Source organism: Mastomys coucha, chromosome X (assembly GCF_008632895.1).
Source record: "Mastomys coucha isolate ucsf_1 chromosome X, UCSF_Mcou_1, whole genome shotgun sequence".
NCBI lineage: Eukaryota > Metazoa > Chordata > Mammalia > Rodentia > Muridae > Mastomys > Mastomys coucha.
Genome location: NC_045030.1, coordinates 108,793,936 through 108,812,484, shown reverse-complemented (window position 1 = coordinate 108,812,484; position 18,549 = coordinate 108,793,936). Strand labels below are relative to the sequence as shown.

Below are 18,549 nucleotides of genomic sequence, written 5' to 3'. Positions count from 1 at the left end.
ACTCAGAAATCTGCCTGCCTCTGCCTCCTGAGTGCTGAGCTTAAAGGTATGTGCCACCACCGCCTGGCATGTTCTTTACTTTTGAATTACTGAATTTACATATAAAGTTGGCATTTTAATGAGTATATGAAGTAATAGATTTCATTATGAAATTTGTGTGTGTTGCATATGAGTTTCTGTGTGTGTGTGTGTGTGTGTGTGTGTGTGTGCGCGTATATACACCTGTGCATACATTTGTAGAAGCCAGTGGTCATCATCAGATGTCCTCTAACCTTATATTTTGGAACAGGGTCTCCCACTGAAGCTGGAATATTACAGACATGCATTGCCTTGCCCAGCTTCTTCACTGGGGAACTGAGGAGATGAACTCAGGTTCTCATGCTTCTGCAGTAAGAAGAACTTAACGGAGTCGCATCCCCCAGTCTTGCATTATAGGATTTTTGTTGCTTTGCTTCCCCCTCTTCTCTTCCCCAACTTGATTGCCCCATCTCTCTTCCCACGATTCTGTTACCTTCTCTTTTTTGCTATTTCCATTCCCTCCACATTCCCCCTTTAAAATTTCTTTCCCCTGTCTTGTGGTCTTTTGTCTCATTTTATGTTTCACATATGAGAGGAAACATGAATACTGTGCAACTTTCTTTTCTTTTCTGGAACATTTTGCTTAACATAAAAAAAAAAATCCAGTCCAAATACAGAGACCAACAACTAGAAAGTGAGAGACTTTGGAACACTCAATCCTAAATGGGATGTCTCCCTCAAATCCCTCTTCTTAGGCTGGGCTGAAGGATCCCTGTGTCAGAGAGGATAGAGACACCAAGGAAACAAGGCTTTCTAAACACAGCAGGACCTATGCAAGTATTAACTCACAGATACTGAGACAGTATGCACAAAGCTTGAACAGGTTTAAACCAGATTGGGTCCTAGTATGGAGAGAAGTGGACACATGCCTCCATCCGTAACCCAAAAGATATCACGAACTGACAAAGTACAGTCTCCCTGGGAATGTAAACCACATTTACAGGAAGTTGTGCCCAGCAGTAGACAGCCAACACAAAATGAACTTGGTGGTATTTATAGAGATACTTTTTTTTTATCATACTTTGGACATTTTTCTTGAGACAGGGTTTCTTTGCATAACAGAGCTCTGGCCATCCTGTACTTGCTCTGTAGACCAGGCTGACCTCAAACTCATAAAAATCCACCTGACTCTGCTTCCCAAATGCTGGGATTAAAGTTGTATGCCACCAAGCCCAGCTTTTTTGGACATTCTTTTTCTTATCTTACTGGTCTGTTGCTTGTATACTGTGGTTTCTGGTTGTGTGTTTTTATGGTGTGTGTTTCTCGTGCTCTTAATCTATTCATTGATTTGCTTGTTTGTTTTCTAAAGAGTCAAAGAGAAGGTCTGGGGTCTGATTGTTGGGGAAGGAGAGATGATCTGAAGGAGTTGGGAGAAAAGAAATTGTGATCAAAATATTTTGTAGAAAAATTATTTTCAATGGAATTACTAGTTCTACCTAATTTCTTGTAAATGTCATGCCTTTGTTTTTTTATTATAGTTACTTATCTGTTGAGATACACTTATTCATGTTCTTATATGTGAAATTTGAGCAAATCAAGCTTATAAAAGCAGAGAATAGACTACCAGTGCCAACGTATGTTTCTTATCTTCCAGATAAACTGAGTTCCTTAGTCAAAAGTAAAACTAGCTGGATTCTGATACCAATTCTATGCTGAGACTGGTAAGTTATTCAAAGTTTAAAGATACATATTCACTATCTATAAGCAAAGTATAACATTCAAAAGAATTCAGCATACCAGGCATAGTGGTACATGTCTGTGACCCTAGTACTTGACAGGCAGAAGCCTAATCAGCCTAGGTCAGCCAGGAGCATAAAACCCCTTCTATGTCACCCTAAACTACAAAGTGATATCCTGGAGACCCTGTCACTAAAGGAAAAACAAAAACAAAAACAAAAGCCATACAGAATAGTATTTCATTATCAGAAAAATTAATAAAACAACTTATGTAATTCTTTGTGTTCATGTGAAATAAAGCAATTCCTCACTTGTATAAAAATCTTGTAATAGCCAGGCGGTGGTGATGCACGCCTTTAATCCCAGCACTTGGGAGGCAGAGGTAGGCGGATTTCTGAGTTCGAGGCCAGCCTGGTCTACAGAGTGAGTTCTAGGACAGCCAAGGCTACACAGAGAAACCCTGTCTTGAAAAAAACAAAAACAAACAAACAAACAAAAATCTTGTAATATAATACCATGTAAGGGATCTAGTTGTCTTGGTTCCAGACACAGAAAAATTATGTTTGTGAATCTAAGGAGTAAAAGAACATTTTTTCCTTAATTAAAGCAGGTCAATTCAATTATTCCACAAATATTTATTAGGTATGTAATTATATAGACTAAACGCCATTTGCTGTTGTTATTTTTAGTTTGAGAAATGGTCTCAATATGTAGTCCGGGGTGGGTTCAAAGTTTGATCTTCCGGACTCTATCTTCCAAATGACTTGGGACTCCAAGCCTATCTATACCCCCACGCCTGGCATAAGCAATGTTCTTGATGTTAAATATATAACAGTAAGCAAGGTAGTTTGTGTTCTGGACAAATTCTCCTAAAGGAGAAAATAGTAAAAAGAATTAATGTGCATTGCTGGAATTCCAATGTCATTAACCAAGAATGTACAAGTTCTTCAGAACAAGGATGCTTCTTATAATTTTATATTTCAATAGCAGAATTTTACATATATAGGCAGAATAGCACTCTATGTCATCATCTAGTCATAGTAAGATCCTGTTGCCATAGTCCAGTGACATTCAGTAGGACATAATTTCCACATAGGGGAAACATTTTCCATTGTTCAAAACAGAGTGTGCTATTGCTATTACATAGGTAGAAGCCAAGGTTCTTATGAAAGATCCAGCAATACACAGGGGATCTCTACAAACAAACAAAAATGTCCTTCTGGGGTGCCAGTAGTACCAAGGTTGGGTAATTCTCAGATAAGTATAAGCATGTTAAGGTGGAAAGCTAATTACTTAATATTTCAGAGTAAAAAAAAAAAGCCAAGCAGGAGATAGTAAGGAAATCCAGGGATTGGCAATAGTAAGATGTTGCTAGCAAAGCTGTGTGGTACTCTGGATTGGCATGAAAGTTATTATCATGCATAAAGTCCGCATCACTGGTATCTAAGTTTTATGCCAATGACCGCCACAAGTTTTTCTGTCTGAGAGTTTATAAAATCAAAATCTTAACTCTCATTGTCATTAAACTCCAACGTCTGTGAGGCACAAAGCAGCACCAAATAGAAAATGTCTTCTTTTGCCACTAACAGGTATGTATTTGGTTTCCTGAGTCTCACCTCTTAATGTTTCATTCCATCTTTGTCATTCTTAGAGATTACTTGACTTTACTTTTCCTATAAGGTAATCCATTACTTTGAAGTGTAGCTTCCAAGAAAGAGGTAAACCAGATAGATATAGATTCCTAAATGCACTCTTATAAACCATGCGGTGCTTGTTGACAGAAATAAAACAGACATTTCAAAAAGGAGACAGCAAGAGTGTAGTTTATATTTTCCAAAAACTATGAGGATTTTGAAAGCATCTAACACCAAAAACAAAATAAAACAAAACTAGAAAAAACAGAGAAAAGTGGGTGGGCAAACGGTTAGAGATAGAAAAGATGCTCATCTTTTTTGTGGTGTGAACATAACTTGGATCAAAACATCACATAGTAATATATAAATATGTTCTGACTTCTATGCATTCAAAAGTAAAAATTTTAAAATGAACAGTCAAAATCACATATTATCTTATATTATCTTACTGACAATTTTTAAATTGTTTTATTTTTTAATTAAAATATAATTACATTGTTTCCCCCCTTTCCATGCATCCCCTTGAATTCATGACCTCTGTTTTAAATTTGTATGTGTGTGTGTGTGAGTGTATGTGTGTGTGTGAGTGTATGTTTGTGTGTGTGTGTGTGTGTGTTTGCATGCCATGGACTCACTAGTCTTTACAGTTCCTTCTAGTTGCTGAGATTCAATGATTTGCAGAAAATTAAAAAGAATGCCCTAACAGTTTTCACCTATCTTAAGATAAAATTTACACATTGGCCCTATATTCAATAACTCATGAAATCTGAAACAGAACTGAAAATTCACTGATAGAAAAATTACATCAATTCCCATTTTGGTTATACCTTTCTCCTAGATAGTAGTAATTAGCAAAGAGGTTTTCTAAGACATCCTCTTCAGTCTTATATAAGGCAGTGATACAGAGGTGCCTCTGAAAACATTTATTCTAAGCCCGGTAGAGTGGAAAGTCTCTGTAATCCCAGCAGTCAGAGATTAAGGTAGGAGGATCAGGAGTACAGGTTCACCTCAGCAACATCAGAATCTGAGGCCAGTCTCAGCTGTCTCAAAAATAATAGCTCGACTGAGAAAGCGGGGAGAACAGGACTACTCATCACAGAGGCAGTCCCACAGCTGAGGAACTCCCAGTGGCAAAGCTCCATCCCAGGAGCCAGGAAAGGGCCGTGAAAGAGTCCAGATGACAGCTAACAATCAGGCATGGTTATCTGTGTTGATGTAGTCAAACCAAAATGAAAAAATATAAAGCCAACTGTATGTCCAGTGCCTGAGCTTATACATTCACGTTTTGTTTATTCACTTGAATGTTGAACCTATGGAGCTGCTTAGGAGAGCAAATGCAGACAGCAAATGACTCTACAGAAGAAATGACTACGCTTAGGCTTGAAGGTGAAGATGAAAGGTGTTTTGAGACAATCTGTTTCAATAAACAAGAATTTAAATTGCTTCCTTACCCCACGGTACTGGCATTCGTTGAAAATCTGAGGTGGTAGGGGGTACCCTGTCGCTGGTCGACTGTCTTCGGGTACATTTTCTCTCATCCACTTGCGATTCTCTTCATTAGCTGCAATATCTTTTTCTTCAAATCCTATTTTGTTGGCTTCTAAGAAACAAAGCACATCTTGCTGTTTCTTCTTAATCTAGGAGCCAAGAGAAGGGAGGCAGGGACAATATTGTTAAGCAAATAACATTTACTGGTTTTCTTTTTCTTCTTCTTTGGACTCAACAGGTTTTATTTAGGAATATATGTTTATTCAAATACATACAGGCATGCAATAACAACTGATGGATAAATAGGCCATGGCTTTAAAGGAGAGTAGAGGAGGCTGCGCAGGGGAGTGTTTAGAGGGAGAACAGGGAAGGAAGAAATGACAATTAAAATCTCAAAAATAAACAAAAATGACCAAGCTTTCTTTAAAGTGAGAAGCTCTTTACTAGAAGGTCAAAATAATTTACCATTCATTCTAGTGATAAGAGATTAAAATCAGTGCTCCTAGACAAAAGGGTTTTATTTTTCAAATTCAGCAAACTCAGTGCTTATGAACTAGCAAACATGAATTTAGACATAGATCAAATCTGCAGTGCAAAAGATACATTTTCCCCTCATTACTGTCTTGTTGATGATGTCTCACAAATGAAGAGCCTGAAGGTCCTTTTTATCTAATTCTCTTTTTTGCCCTAAAGGCTCAATATCTAATGATACTATAATTCTAGCTCATGCATATTACAAACTGTACAAAGTATGGTTAATTGAAGCATCAAAACCAATAGCAATGCCTCCTTTTTATGGTTCAGACCAAAATCTATAATGTAAGAGAGCTAAGTCTGTCTGTATACTAAGTTTGTAATATAACCTGTATCACTCATTAGCTCATAATATGCATAGTTAGGACATCTTTAAATGTCAGTGGTACCTCATTGATTATTAGTAGATTACGTACTTGTCTCCTTATCAAATCAAGGTCAGAGAGCTTTGGAAATAGTAAAATTAATACTTCCTAGGATCCTCCTATGAAATGCATTTATTTGAGTACCTGATTTCACATACCTATGTTCATATAATTATGGCTAAAGCCTCTTCATAACATATCTGAACTATATAGAAAATATGTAAAAAAAAAAAAAAAGCTTCTTTGAATGGAGTCATCCTCAAAGGACACATATGGCAGAAACATTTAAAACAAAACAAAGTAAAATATATTATAAAGAAGTAGTCCACACAACGGCGATCAAAAATATGTAAAAGGAACTCACCAGCAGGCCACTTTAAATTCACACTTCCCTCTTCTACCACTGTGTGCATGCACAGGAGTTATAATTTCATCCAAGTTACTTCTGGTTATGACTACATAATTCACTTTAAATAATATAACTCACAACTCCAGTAAAAACTAGAATTTCTGGTACTTATTTGGATTCAACAGAAGTCCTTTCAAAAAGATCAATTATAATCCAATAAAATGTACCACAACATTAATTTTTTCTAATAGTATTATTTCTTCATTGCTATATACAATTAAATTTTCATTTCTAAATAGAAAATTTGGAAAACATCACTGAGAGTCAGAATATATAAACATGTTGTGTACTAATACACATGAGGGAAGTCTCAAGTCAGTGACTTTCAACCTATGTCACAAAGTAGGGGAGTTCAGTCAATATGAAATGTATCAAGTAATTTGTAAATGTTCAGACAACTTACAGATATGAGCAGATATAAATATGGTACTTTCTGGAACCTAGAATTTCAATAATAAGAATTATACACAGTCCTAGCAGACTATCACCATAATATTTATGTAGACAAACATCAGAGGCTGTCTAAAATAAATAGTCATCTGAGGCCTCTCCTGCCTTATTGGATGCTCTTTATGTTGAGAACACTGTGCTGAGTCAATACAGTGCCCTTGCCTAGTATCAGTATGTACAACCGGATATCTTTACTAGTAACTATATTTGTATGTCAAGGGTTGAGTTTCTTTAAAAAAAAAAAAGGTTTCTGCTTTAGAAGGTTCCGATGTAAAAGAAAAAAGCTTCATCCCAGTGGTACAATAGAAACACCAACCCACCCACAAAACTTTTTACCCAAATTTATTCTGTTTACAAGAAATGTAGGGATGGGGATAGAGACCCATCCCATGAGCAACCACCATTCCAACACTATTAATGATAATCTTTTATGCTTGCAGACAGAAGACTAGCAAGGCTGTCCTCTGAGAGGCTCCACCTATCAGCTGTCTGATACAAATGCAAAGACCCATAGCTAAACAGTGGATGAAGCTTGGGGACTCTTATGTAATGAGTTGGAAGAAGGATTGTGGCCCCAAAGGGGATGGGAACTCCACAGGAAGACCAACTGAGTCAACCAACCTCGACCCTTGGGGCTCTCATAGAGTAAACCACCAACCAAGGACCATACATGTGCTGGACCTAGGCCCCCCAACCCCATACATATGTAGCAGATGTGCAGCTTGGTCTTCATGTGGGTCCTAAACAACTGGAGTGGGACTATCTCAGAAGCTGTTGCCTTTCTATGAGATACTGCGCAATATGTTCTTCCATCTAAGCTGCCTTGTCTAGCCTCAGTGGGAGAAGATTCACCTAACCCTTCAGAGACTTGATGTACCAGGGTAGAGGGATATTCCGGGGGTCTCCACACTTTCAGAGAAAAAGAAAAGGGAGTTAGGGGGAGGGATGGTGGGAGGGGGTGACCAGAAGCGGGCAGCAATTGGAATACAAACTGAATAAAAGAAACTTTCTCTAATGATGCTTCAAATGGGATAAGAAAAGTTTTTGTTTCTGTTTTCCTAAAACAAATCTGCCAGCCTAACACAAAGCATTTTCTCTTCTAATATTTTAATGATACTAACAGAGGTTCTGACTGTGAGGAACGAAAATCTGAAGCGATGGCCAGAAAGTATACCTAGTAATTATTTAATAGTAATCCGTAGATGTATCATTAGTGATAAGCAAAACACTTTACAGAGTCTTTATGCCTAAGGAAAGTAGCACTCATAATCTGTGCATATTACAGTCTACTGGGAGAGCATATAGACAAACGCTCCAATGTAACACAGCGTTTAAAGTAGCTGCTAAGAGAACATTGCAGGATAGTTCCTTGAGAAGGGACCGGTGAATTACAAAGCCAGTAAAAAGAAAAGAACAAACACTTGTTGCTATTAGAGATGCCCTAAGGCTAAATGTAACAATGACAGCACCAATATAAGAGTCTCTACTGATCTTCATGGTTTTAGTCAAAGAAGCTGAAGTTAACTAATAAAGATTAGTAAAAATAAAAGTGAGGCTGGGAAGATAAGTTGCCTTACAAGCACATGATTCTGAATTTTACCCAGAACTCGAGTTTTAATCAAAGCCGAACATAATGGTACTACTCACTTGGAAACCCAGCATCCATGGACAAGGCAAACATAGGTAGTCTATTTGCCAAGCCTGAGACAGTATGGAGCCTCTCTTAAAAATCAGCATGGACAGAACCTGAGGTAAAACATCATACACACACACACATACACTCAGTCAGTCAAAACTATGCAACTGCACATATGCACCCCACACAAAAATTGAGGAAAGAAGAGAGAGGAGGGAGGGAGGGAAGAAAGGAAGCATAAGAAAGAATTCCTCTTCCCAGGCAGAGTCGTTCATGCCTATTAATCCCATCATTTAAGGAGACTGAGCCAGATTATCGCTGGGTTTTGAGGCCAGCCTGGGTTACAAATTGAGATTTTTTTTCCCCCTAGAGCTCCCCCTGTATAAATTCTAAATGTCATGTGATAATGCCTTTCCATGTAATTCCAAGCAGTAATTTCCAAGACTTTCTCCATGCTAGTATTGATGGTTGTTGAAGAAGGGAGACTACTGATTGTCCCCACTACTGTCATTCTAACCCATCTGTCCAGATCCACTTCCTGTGTGAAATTCTCCTTAGGTCTCTACCCTCTCTTTCTGACTTCCAGCCTTCTACGTCAGCCAGCTTTGAGTAGGTCCACCTTATCCACAGAGTGGCAGGCTCTCGTTTCTCACTGAAATTATAGATAGGATTGAGCCTTTATGTACTATATTCTTCTGGAACATGCATAACCGTAATAAAGTTTAAGTTACTTACTAGGCATAGTAAAATAGCAATAAGAATTAATAATAAGGTAGAAGGGTTACAATCTATTATCACAAATGTTATGTGAACATGCTCTTTGTCAACTAGTGCACACAATGAGTGAGTAATGCATCCTGCATGAATACCCTGGCAGTGATGGTTCCCATCTCGGGTGACATGAACAGGATAGCATGAGATTCCATCACACCACTCCAGATGGCAATTTAAATTTTAGGAACTATCTTTCTGGATCCATCAATATTTTATACAGCTGTTTGCCACAAAGAACTAGAGAGTGAAGCCCTGGAAACAGAGAACTACTGGTAACAACATCATTTCGTCATTTCATATGATGAGGTTATAGTCCTTTAATGAGCTGCTAAGACACCTGGGCATAGGGATCACACCTTCAACATCTGGTGCCCCATACACATAGTGCATAGGTCTGGTAACAAAGTTAGTATGAAGTATTTAACTATCTACTATAGTTTTGCTTTAAGTTTAGGACGATCAAACTATCAGGTTTGGGTTTTTAACTTAAACCAAAGTTACATATGGAACTCTCTTAAATTCATAAAAATACAGTTCCCCTATATCTGTTACCCAGTTCACCTATTATTGACATCTTACCTCAAAGAAGTACATCTGTCATCAAGAAAGAACCTTACATCAGTACAACACTATCAATTAAACCTCAGACTATTAGGATTTCACCACTTCTTTCTTTAAGGTCACTTTTCTGTTCTCCTGGAGATATTTAGTAATCATGTCTCCTTAGTTTCTTTTGGTATCTGAGTTACCAGATACATTTCTCCATGATCTTGGCAAGTTTGAAGTATACTAGTCAGATATATGGTAATGCCTCTCCAGTCAAAGTTATCTAGTTTTTCTCTTAAGATTAGACTGGGATTATGAATTTGGGGAAAAAAGAATATAAAAGATAAGTAACTTTCTCATGCTATTATACCAGAGAACACCTGATAGAGACCTAACTCACTAGGACAACATTAACCTGGATTACTTAGTAAAGGGAGTATGAGTTAGCTTTCTTTACTACTTTTCCCTTCTCCACACTGTGTATTTGAAAGTAAATTATTTTCCCTCTTCACACTGTGTATTTGGGAATCAGTAAAGTCCAGCCTACACTTGAGCAAAGTACTCGCTATAAAACTCCAACTTCATAGTGAAAATCTAACAGTACTTCTTAGAGTTAGAGTTAGAGATTCTGGGAACTTAGAGTTAGAGATTCTGGGAAATTTGAGAAGCAGCAATATGTGAAAGATTACTGAAAAGGAATATATACTTATCTTTGGGGGACAAGTAGTGTGGCTTTCTCATGATACAATATTCTTATTCTTTTCTTATATATTACATCCACACCACAGTTCCCCCCCCCCTCGCCTCTCCCTAGTCTCTCCCCCAGATCCCCTGCCCTCTACCTTCCTTCAGAAAAGAGCAAGCCCCACTGCCCAGGGAAATCAACCAAACACAACATAACAAACTACAATAAGACCAGGCATATGCCATCACATCAAGGCTGGACAAGGCAACCCAGTAGGAGGGAAAGGTCGCCACAAGTAGGCAAAAGAGTCAGGGATAGCCGCTGCTCCTACTGTTAAGATTCCTACAAGAACAATGAGCTACTCAGACATAACATATATGCAGAGAACCTAGGTCAAATTCCTACAGGATCCCCGATGTCTGAGTGCTCCCCTGAGTCCTAATCAGTTGATTCAGAGCCCCATGATCTCATGGTGTCCCTGACCCAGTACTCACACGTAGAAGTGGCTATCAGTTGTAAAGCAAAAGACCATCAAGCTAAGGTTCACAGATCCAAAGAGGCTAAGTAATGAAGAGGGCTAAAGAGGGGCACAAGGATGTCCCTGGGGAGGGGAAACAGAATAGCTTTTCAGGGTGGTCTGGGGGCAGGTGGGGTTGGAAACAGGATTGATCAGGTTGGGGAGAGGGAGAAAACACCAGAGGAAATGACTGGAAGTAGTGGGAATTCCAGGGTGAAGTAGAAACCCAGTACAACAGAAACACCAAGGAATCTCTGAGTGTAACCCGAGGAAAGACTCCTAGTAATAGGGGACACTTGAACTGGCCATCTTCTGTAACCAGGCAAGGCCTCAAGAGGAGGGATTGGGACACCAACCCAACTGCATAACCTTCGACCTACAGTTCATCCTGCCTGCAGAAGCCACAGAACCTTAGACCCATATACAGTTTGTCCTGCCTGTAGATTGTTCTGGGAACAGAGCCTAGCATAACTGTCTTCAGAGAGACCAGAGAAATTTGTTCCAGCAACTGATGGGAGCAGAACCAGAGTCCCACAGCCAAATACAAGGTGAAGCTCCAGAAGTCATAATTCAATTTTTATTTGGAAACATATCTTTTTGAAAAATCCTTCGACTAAACATGTGAAATATCATATTAGAGTGACTGGTACTTAAATTATATTCCTTTTATGCCCACATACATTCTGCTAGCAAAACTTCTTATACACAGAAATAATGGAAATAATCAATCTTTGTATACAAATTTTCCTCTATCCTTACATTTTCCAAAGTTAACACTTGAGAATCCTAGAACAAAGCTGATGAAAAGTTTATACCTTTATATACATCACCAGAGTTCTATAAAGTACCTAAATGTTAACATATTCCACAACAGGGAGACTGCTTCTCTAAGTAAAAATATATATAAATAAATAAATAACATAAAAGCTTTGAGTTCACCTGAATTAGAAAAAAACTGGGCTATCAGAAAGAGTTCACTGCTATTATTTCCAAATTTACCAGATTTCTAATTGCAGCTACTTTAAAAAGACTAGGAGGAGATAGAGAGCTAGCTCAGCAGTTAAGAGCACTTGCTGCTCTTACAGAGGTCTCAAGTTTACTTCCCAGCACATGCATGCATTCACACACACACACACCCAAACACAACATATACATGGTGGCTCACAGCTACAAGTAACTCCAGTTCCATGTGGAGATCCAACACCACCTTCTAGATCCCACAGGTGCCAAGCGGTCACATTGTGCACATACAGATAAAGTCAAAAGACCCATGGCACATAGATAAGTAAAAAAATAAATAGGTAAATTGCTGGGAAACAAATTGGGCTTCTTATTCATAGCAATATTAGTTATCACTGATGGATGGCAATGAAGAGAAAGTTAGTTAACTAACATAGTTAGGGCTTCATGTATATTTTTCCACTTCCTATTCAAAATACCCTGTAGGGCAGGTATTCTGATTTTCATGTTATGGATTAGATTACCAAGACTTATAGTAATTAATGAAATGTACCCAAAATCACAAAATCAATACATGACAAACCTAAAATTCAAATTTAGATATCCTTTAACAGCAAATCTTACATTATTTCACTACATTTGCCTGTCTTCTTTCATTTTTACCTTCTATGTTTGTTTTCTTTAAGAAATTCTTAGTCCAGCAATATGGCTCATTGAGTAGACAAGTGCAGCCAAGCCAGACAACCTGAGTATGGATAATATAGAAAGTAATCTATATAAAACTGATAAAATCTTATAAGAAGTAATACTCCCTGGCACAGTGGCATGCACATGTATTTCCAGGTCCTTGAGAGAGGGTGACAATCACATGAGCCTAGGACCTGAGACCAGCCTGGGCAGCACAGTGAGAGACACTATTTCCAAGGCAATATTTTTTATGTGTTCTTGTTATAGAAGTTAATTCTGAATTCTATGTAACAAAGTACGGTTTTATCTTATTTTCCAAATGAGAATGTACACAAGTGAACAAATTTCCACAGCATTCAAAGAAGAAAACAAAGACATCTGAAATAGCCACTTCCAACTCAGGATTCTCTAGCAGTAGAAAAGGTTCAGTATTTGACTCTATCTGGTAATGTTATGGGGTTACCAGTTCATTGAAAATGTAACCCTTCAGTACAATCCAGGCCTCAAGGATTCTCTACATTAAAAATAACAATAGAAGTTTTATGATCTGAAGGAATTTGTAAATTATAATTATAAAATATAAATTTTAAACTAATCCATGATTTTAAATGATTAGATCTAACCATCCCTTAATCAAAGTCTAGCATAATTCTGCTGCAGGCAAGTGGGTGAATTAAGACTAGAATAATAAGGAAAAATAATAGATATGCTGAATTGGCTAGCAATAAGCTCTATGCATCAGGTCCCTTTTGCATTACACCATGTGTGATCTTGTAAAATATAATGTGATAATTATTATTTATAAAGCATTTCCCATGAACCAGGCACTGTGATAAGCTCTTTACATGTTTATTTTATTTTATTCTCACAATAATCTTCTGAAGCAGCTGCTATTATTTTCATTCCAGACACTCTGAAAAAGAAACTAATGCTCAGATGGATTTGCGAACTTGTTCCAAATTACTTATTTGTCCAATCTCTGCCAGAGTAAAAATCACCATTTAAAAACTAAGTATACAGAATAACAAATAATGTACTGCCATGCTTGATGCCTCCTGCTAATTAGATCGTCTGTTGACTTACTGAAGCTCTCTTGAGCGCAGATGTGGCTCATAATATTTTTTTGTATCAGTCTTCGTTTCAAAGCCGGGTCTAAAGTAGCAGCAAGAAAACGTGGGGATTATTTTTTAGTATCATTTTTTTTGTTTATTTTTGAGAATGTATTGTAATTGCAATATTTTTCCTGTCCCTTTAAGATTTTTGTTGCGGTTGCCCTTGTTCTGCAATGCTGATGACTCAAGGTCTCACATACCATAAGCAAGTAGTCTAGCACTGAATCCCATTCCTATCCCTTACGATATTTTTTGAGATATGGTCCACAATGACCTCCAACTTATAATCCTCTTGTTTCAGCATCCTGAGTCCTAGCAATACAGGCATGTAACTCAAGAATTTTAGAGCACAGTGCTAGTGGCTTGGGACTACGGATTTATACAGGAAATGGCTGTCATGTGAATTATACTGCCTGTATATTAAGGTATCTCTCTACATGAAGACTTTCATAAACACGGACAAATGCACGTGTAAAAGGAAGAGCATTATGACATGCTTCCACAAAAGTGCCAGTACACCCAGGCTACAGGGAATTGCTCTTCAAAGAAAATAGGGTTAACAGGCACCCTAGGCTAGTCTCAAACTTTTAGGAGTATCCTTAAAGAAAAACACTTCACACTGTTAGTAGTAACTATCAGAGCTCAATAATTGGTACATGTGCTATTTTAACATTCTGGATCTTCCATTCAAAAATGTCAGACTGGTGTCATGCTAAGATTTTTGAAAATAAATCTGTTCATTTCAGCCTCGACATTCCTGCCTTAATCACTGTCATTAAGAAGGCAGTAAAATGGCTTTCTGTATAGATTTCAATCCTCTTTAAGATAATAGCATTTTAACAGAATAAAAGGAACTTGGATGTTTAGAAGAAACACTATGAGCAACAAAATGTTTCCAACCCATCTTTCTCTTTACATAACAAATTCCAGCAGTAAGGAAACTGTGTCCTAAAACCACTTCCTGCTAATGCTACCGGGCTTCTAATTCCGGTCAGACAGAGTCACCAGGCAGCCTTCCCATATAAGGATAAGCAAAAACACAAATCCTCAAACAGGCTGATGTGAAGTCACAGGGCAGGCATATGAGAACCAAATATGGTAGCTAAAATCTGCAGCTCACAAGATGCCTTTTATAAAAAAGAAGGCTGTAACCATCAAGTCTATCAGTTCTTGAATCATAAGAAAAGCAATAAGCTTGCTAGTGTTAACTAGATGACAAATACTAGCCACACTGCAGTGTGTCATATTAGCGGGCCATCTTCTTCTACTGACAAGCTATTATGAAATGTGTGGCCAGGGGGTATGCATATAACATTAAAATGATGTATGTGAATAAGTAAAGTCATTCATTCTACCTCCTCTGAAAGAAGCAAACAGAGTTCCCAAGTGACTCAGGAAACTAGTTCTGTCCCACTACAGGAAAACCTTACTGTGACCAGGGGAAAAAAAAACAGATATGGCATAATTCAATAAAACTAAGTCCTAAGAGGATCCATTCAGTTACAGGGTAGAGCCACATTCTGTGAGTTGCTGTATAGCCATGAAGAGACCATAATACCCCATATTCTTCTCCAGCCAAACATGAGAATTAAAGAGCACACATAGACATCATCTTTATTTTCAGTGAGCATAGTGTTCCTATGGTCAAGTATTTTGCTAGTGCTGAAGGGTATTAATTCAGACAACGTCAAGTAAAATCAGAAACTTTTTTTTTCCAGTGTGTGGTAATAGCCATGGAAATATTCATAGTTCTTAATCTTGTAATTTCAGGTCCAGATGCTTTAAGTAAATAAACAAAAGAGAGCTAAATGATGTGCCTGAAGAAATTGTGTGTGATACATTCTGACGAGTTTGTTATTTGTTTCTTTTTGAGAGTGGAGATTTGAAAATTGTCTGCATATTTACCCATTCAGACTTGCGTAAATGTTTGTGAAGTAATTACTTGAAAGAATACTGCATGCACAGTGAAACCAAGCACATGCTATATGATTATGTAGCAACAAGGGAAAATATTTACAACATGGAGTGGAAAATCAAGAAAATTATATATTTTTGTGATTCCAACTGTGAAAAGCCAAAAAAAAAAGGTAGATTCTTAAAAGACTAGCAAGAATTTAAACAGTATTATGATTGCTTCATAAGTAAAAATACATTATATATATTAAGGCCTTTCTATTGGTACACTATCATAAAGGTGAGGCTCTGCACCACAGGATCTTTGGCACAAACATTCTAATGTGTTCCTTTCTCAGAAACCCTACCAGAGACTTACTTGGGGGTGGTAGGACTTCTTATTTATATTCAAGAGAATATGGCAAAGTTGATAGGGTGTCATTGTTATGTTATGGGAGATGAGCTTCTCTCTACAAGGTTCACACCTGAGTCTCCTTAGTCTCAAGGCATTCTGTCAACCACCAACCACATGACATGAAAGTAGATTCTGCCTTAGTGAACCCTCCCAGTCAGAAGTCAGCACATCTTGACTGCAATCTTACAGAGAATACAGCTCAATTATGTGAGGACTTCTGACCCCTAGGCACTGTACTATAATAAATGGATGTTGATTTAAATAGATAAAATTACAATAATCAGCTCTATAGCACAGAAAACCAATGCAGGACCAAATTGACTTGGCTTTGAAACTCAGAGAACTTCTACCCATTATGTATGGCTGAGCAAGCTGATTAACCCTGTGAGTCTCAAACTCATTATCTGTTGAAAATAATAATAATAATAATAATAATAATAATAATAATAATAATAATAATAATAATAAACCCACCTATCAGGAAAGTTGTACAGAAAATCATAGGTAAGAGAAGCCTATTGCATCACCTGCTAGAAAATGGTCACAATTGTAAATTATAGGTTCTCATATGGCTGGAACCTTGCTTATTTTGCTCATCATGTTATTTAGTATCCACAGCAGGCATTTTATAAATATGTGGTGAAGGAATCAGTAAACCAATGAAAGTAAGACTGAGAGAGAGAGTGAGAGAGAGAGAGAGAGAGAGAGAGAGAGAGAGAGAGAGAGAGAATGTGTGTGCATATGAAATAAAGAATCTCTGCCCTCAAAGTACTAAACATAATGAATGATATTAAGGTGCAAAAGTCACAAGACAGAAAAAGTTCTTCTCGGGTTTTATGAGAATGAAAGTGCGTAGATGAGCAACCAAGCTTTGGAATCAAATATAGTAAGGTTTATATGCACAACTCAACGAAACCTTTCTGAAGATGTTATCAGTATCAATATAAAAAAAAGCTACACACAAGGATATAAGGTGTTAAAATCAATGCAGTTGTGAGGAAGCCACTATAAGGCCAATGATATGTGACGCGCTGGGCAAATGTCTAAACAGTCAGAAAGCATAGTGACTTTCCTCACTCATATCAAAGGGCTCTGAGAAATAAAAGCTCAGTAAGTTTAAAGGACCATTAGGAAACCAAATTCTCTTTATAAAGTGTTGAAAGATGAAAGTATTTATTCTAGTGCGGCAAAACTCCTAAGTACAAAGATCAGAAGTTATGTTGTCTAAACAACTGTCCATACGGAAGTTAGAATATAACAGTCTATGAGAAAGCTGACCGGAAGTTAAACATTGTCAAAAAATACTTGTGTTAAACAAAACAAGCCTCAAAGCCAATTATCAGGTTAAAAAAAATATCTAGCCACATTTTAAAATTACTATATTTTCTTAAATTGGCTACATTATGTGGCAACTTCCTCCAAAAGGAAAAGAACTGCCACTCCCCACACAAATAAGTGTGGAGTAGATCAAGTTCCTAAGTCAACCTAAACTTGAATCCTCAAAACCTACCGATGCAATTTGCCACTTACTTGTGTTCACAGTAAAATTCCACCAATGTTCATGTGTGAGAAGAGGAGGTAACAGAAAATATTGTGAAATAACAAAGAGAAAGTCATTGTCTTAACCTCAAAAAGTTCCCCAAACTATTCAGTGGATAATATGACTACTACCAATAATACCCATCCACAGCCATATGCAAGTTCTCAGAAATGCAGTTCTTAATTATTTTCCATTGAAAGAACATTCATCACTGCCCTCTGTTTTTTCAAAGGGAAAGAAAAATGGTTTTATATTTGTCTCAGTGCATTTTCTGCCCCATAAAGGCTTTTCCCATAAAAACAAAATCTGCCCCGATATAGTAAACATATTTTAAGTCATTAAGTTTCTCAATTTCAAAGATGGTATTATGGTAGAAAGTAAGAAAAAGGGGAGGCAAGACAGAGAAAAGATTCAAAGACATTTGAACAAGTGATAACAGAACAGAGAGTACCTCAGCTAACTCACTCTGAAAAAAAAAATCAAGTGCAAATTATAATCTTTGTTCATCATGATCAAATTCCTAAAAATGGATCACAATTCCAAATCCAATTTTTGTTGTTGTTTGGGTTTTTGCTTTGTCTGTAAGGCAAAGATTTGCTAGCCATCCACCTTTCACTTGGTGGCCTAGTAATTGCAAATAAACCAGGTCATCTGAAATTCCCAGCAATTCCACCTCAGCCTCAGAAGGAAACGTTAGGATAACTCATGCCCAGCCAGGCCTGTCTGACTATCAGCTCCACTTTTAAAATTCCGTTTATTTATATTTAATAATTACTACTCACTCAAAGGCCCCCATAGCAAGAGACCTCAAATTTCTCTGTACACTTTGTAATTGGGTAATACTTGCAAGCACTTCTTTCTGATGTTGTATGGCACATGGTCAACATGACAAATAACAAAAAACTTGTCTAGTTAAAAAAAAAAACAAGACCTTTTCTTTTTTACACACAGATTTTTTTTGTACATGGAATAGTTTAGAAGCTGCTGCCCAACTAAAATGATTGTCAGGTAGAGTTGATTAGAGGATAAATGAGTTCAAGTGTCTTTATGCCAACATTTGACATTGCAATTTCTTTTACTTGTTCAAATATCTTCACAGGAAAATATATATTGATAAATGTTTAATAACCTATTTTTTTATTCTGGTGC

At 37.3% G+C, this 18,549-nt stretch overlaps 1 protein-coding gene across 1 annotated transcript in view; it reads right to left on the bottom strand.

The window, feature by feature from the left end:
• The window catches only part of Sh3bgrl (SH3 domain binding glutamate rich protein like), an 84,198-nt gene that overhangs the window by 14,154 nt on the left and 51,495 nt on the right, over nucleotides 1-18,549 (bottom strand). The window contains exon 2 of the mRNA XM_031366973.1: nucleotides 4,841-5,026. Within this exon, the coding sequence (XP_031222833.1) occupies nucleotides 4,841-5,026 (186 nt within the window). The remainder of the gene's footprint in view (nucleotides 1-4,840; nucleotides 5,027-18,549) is intronic.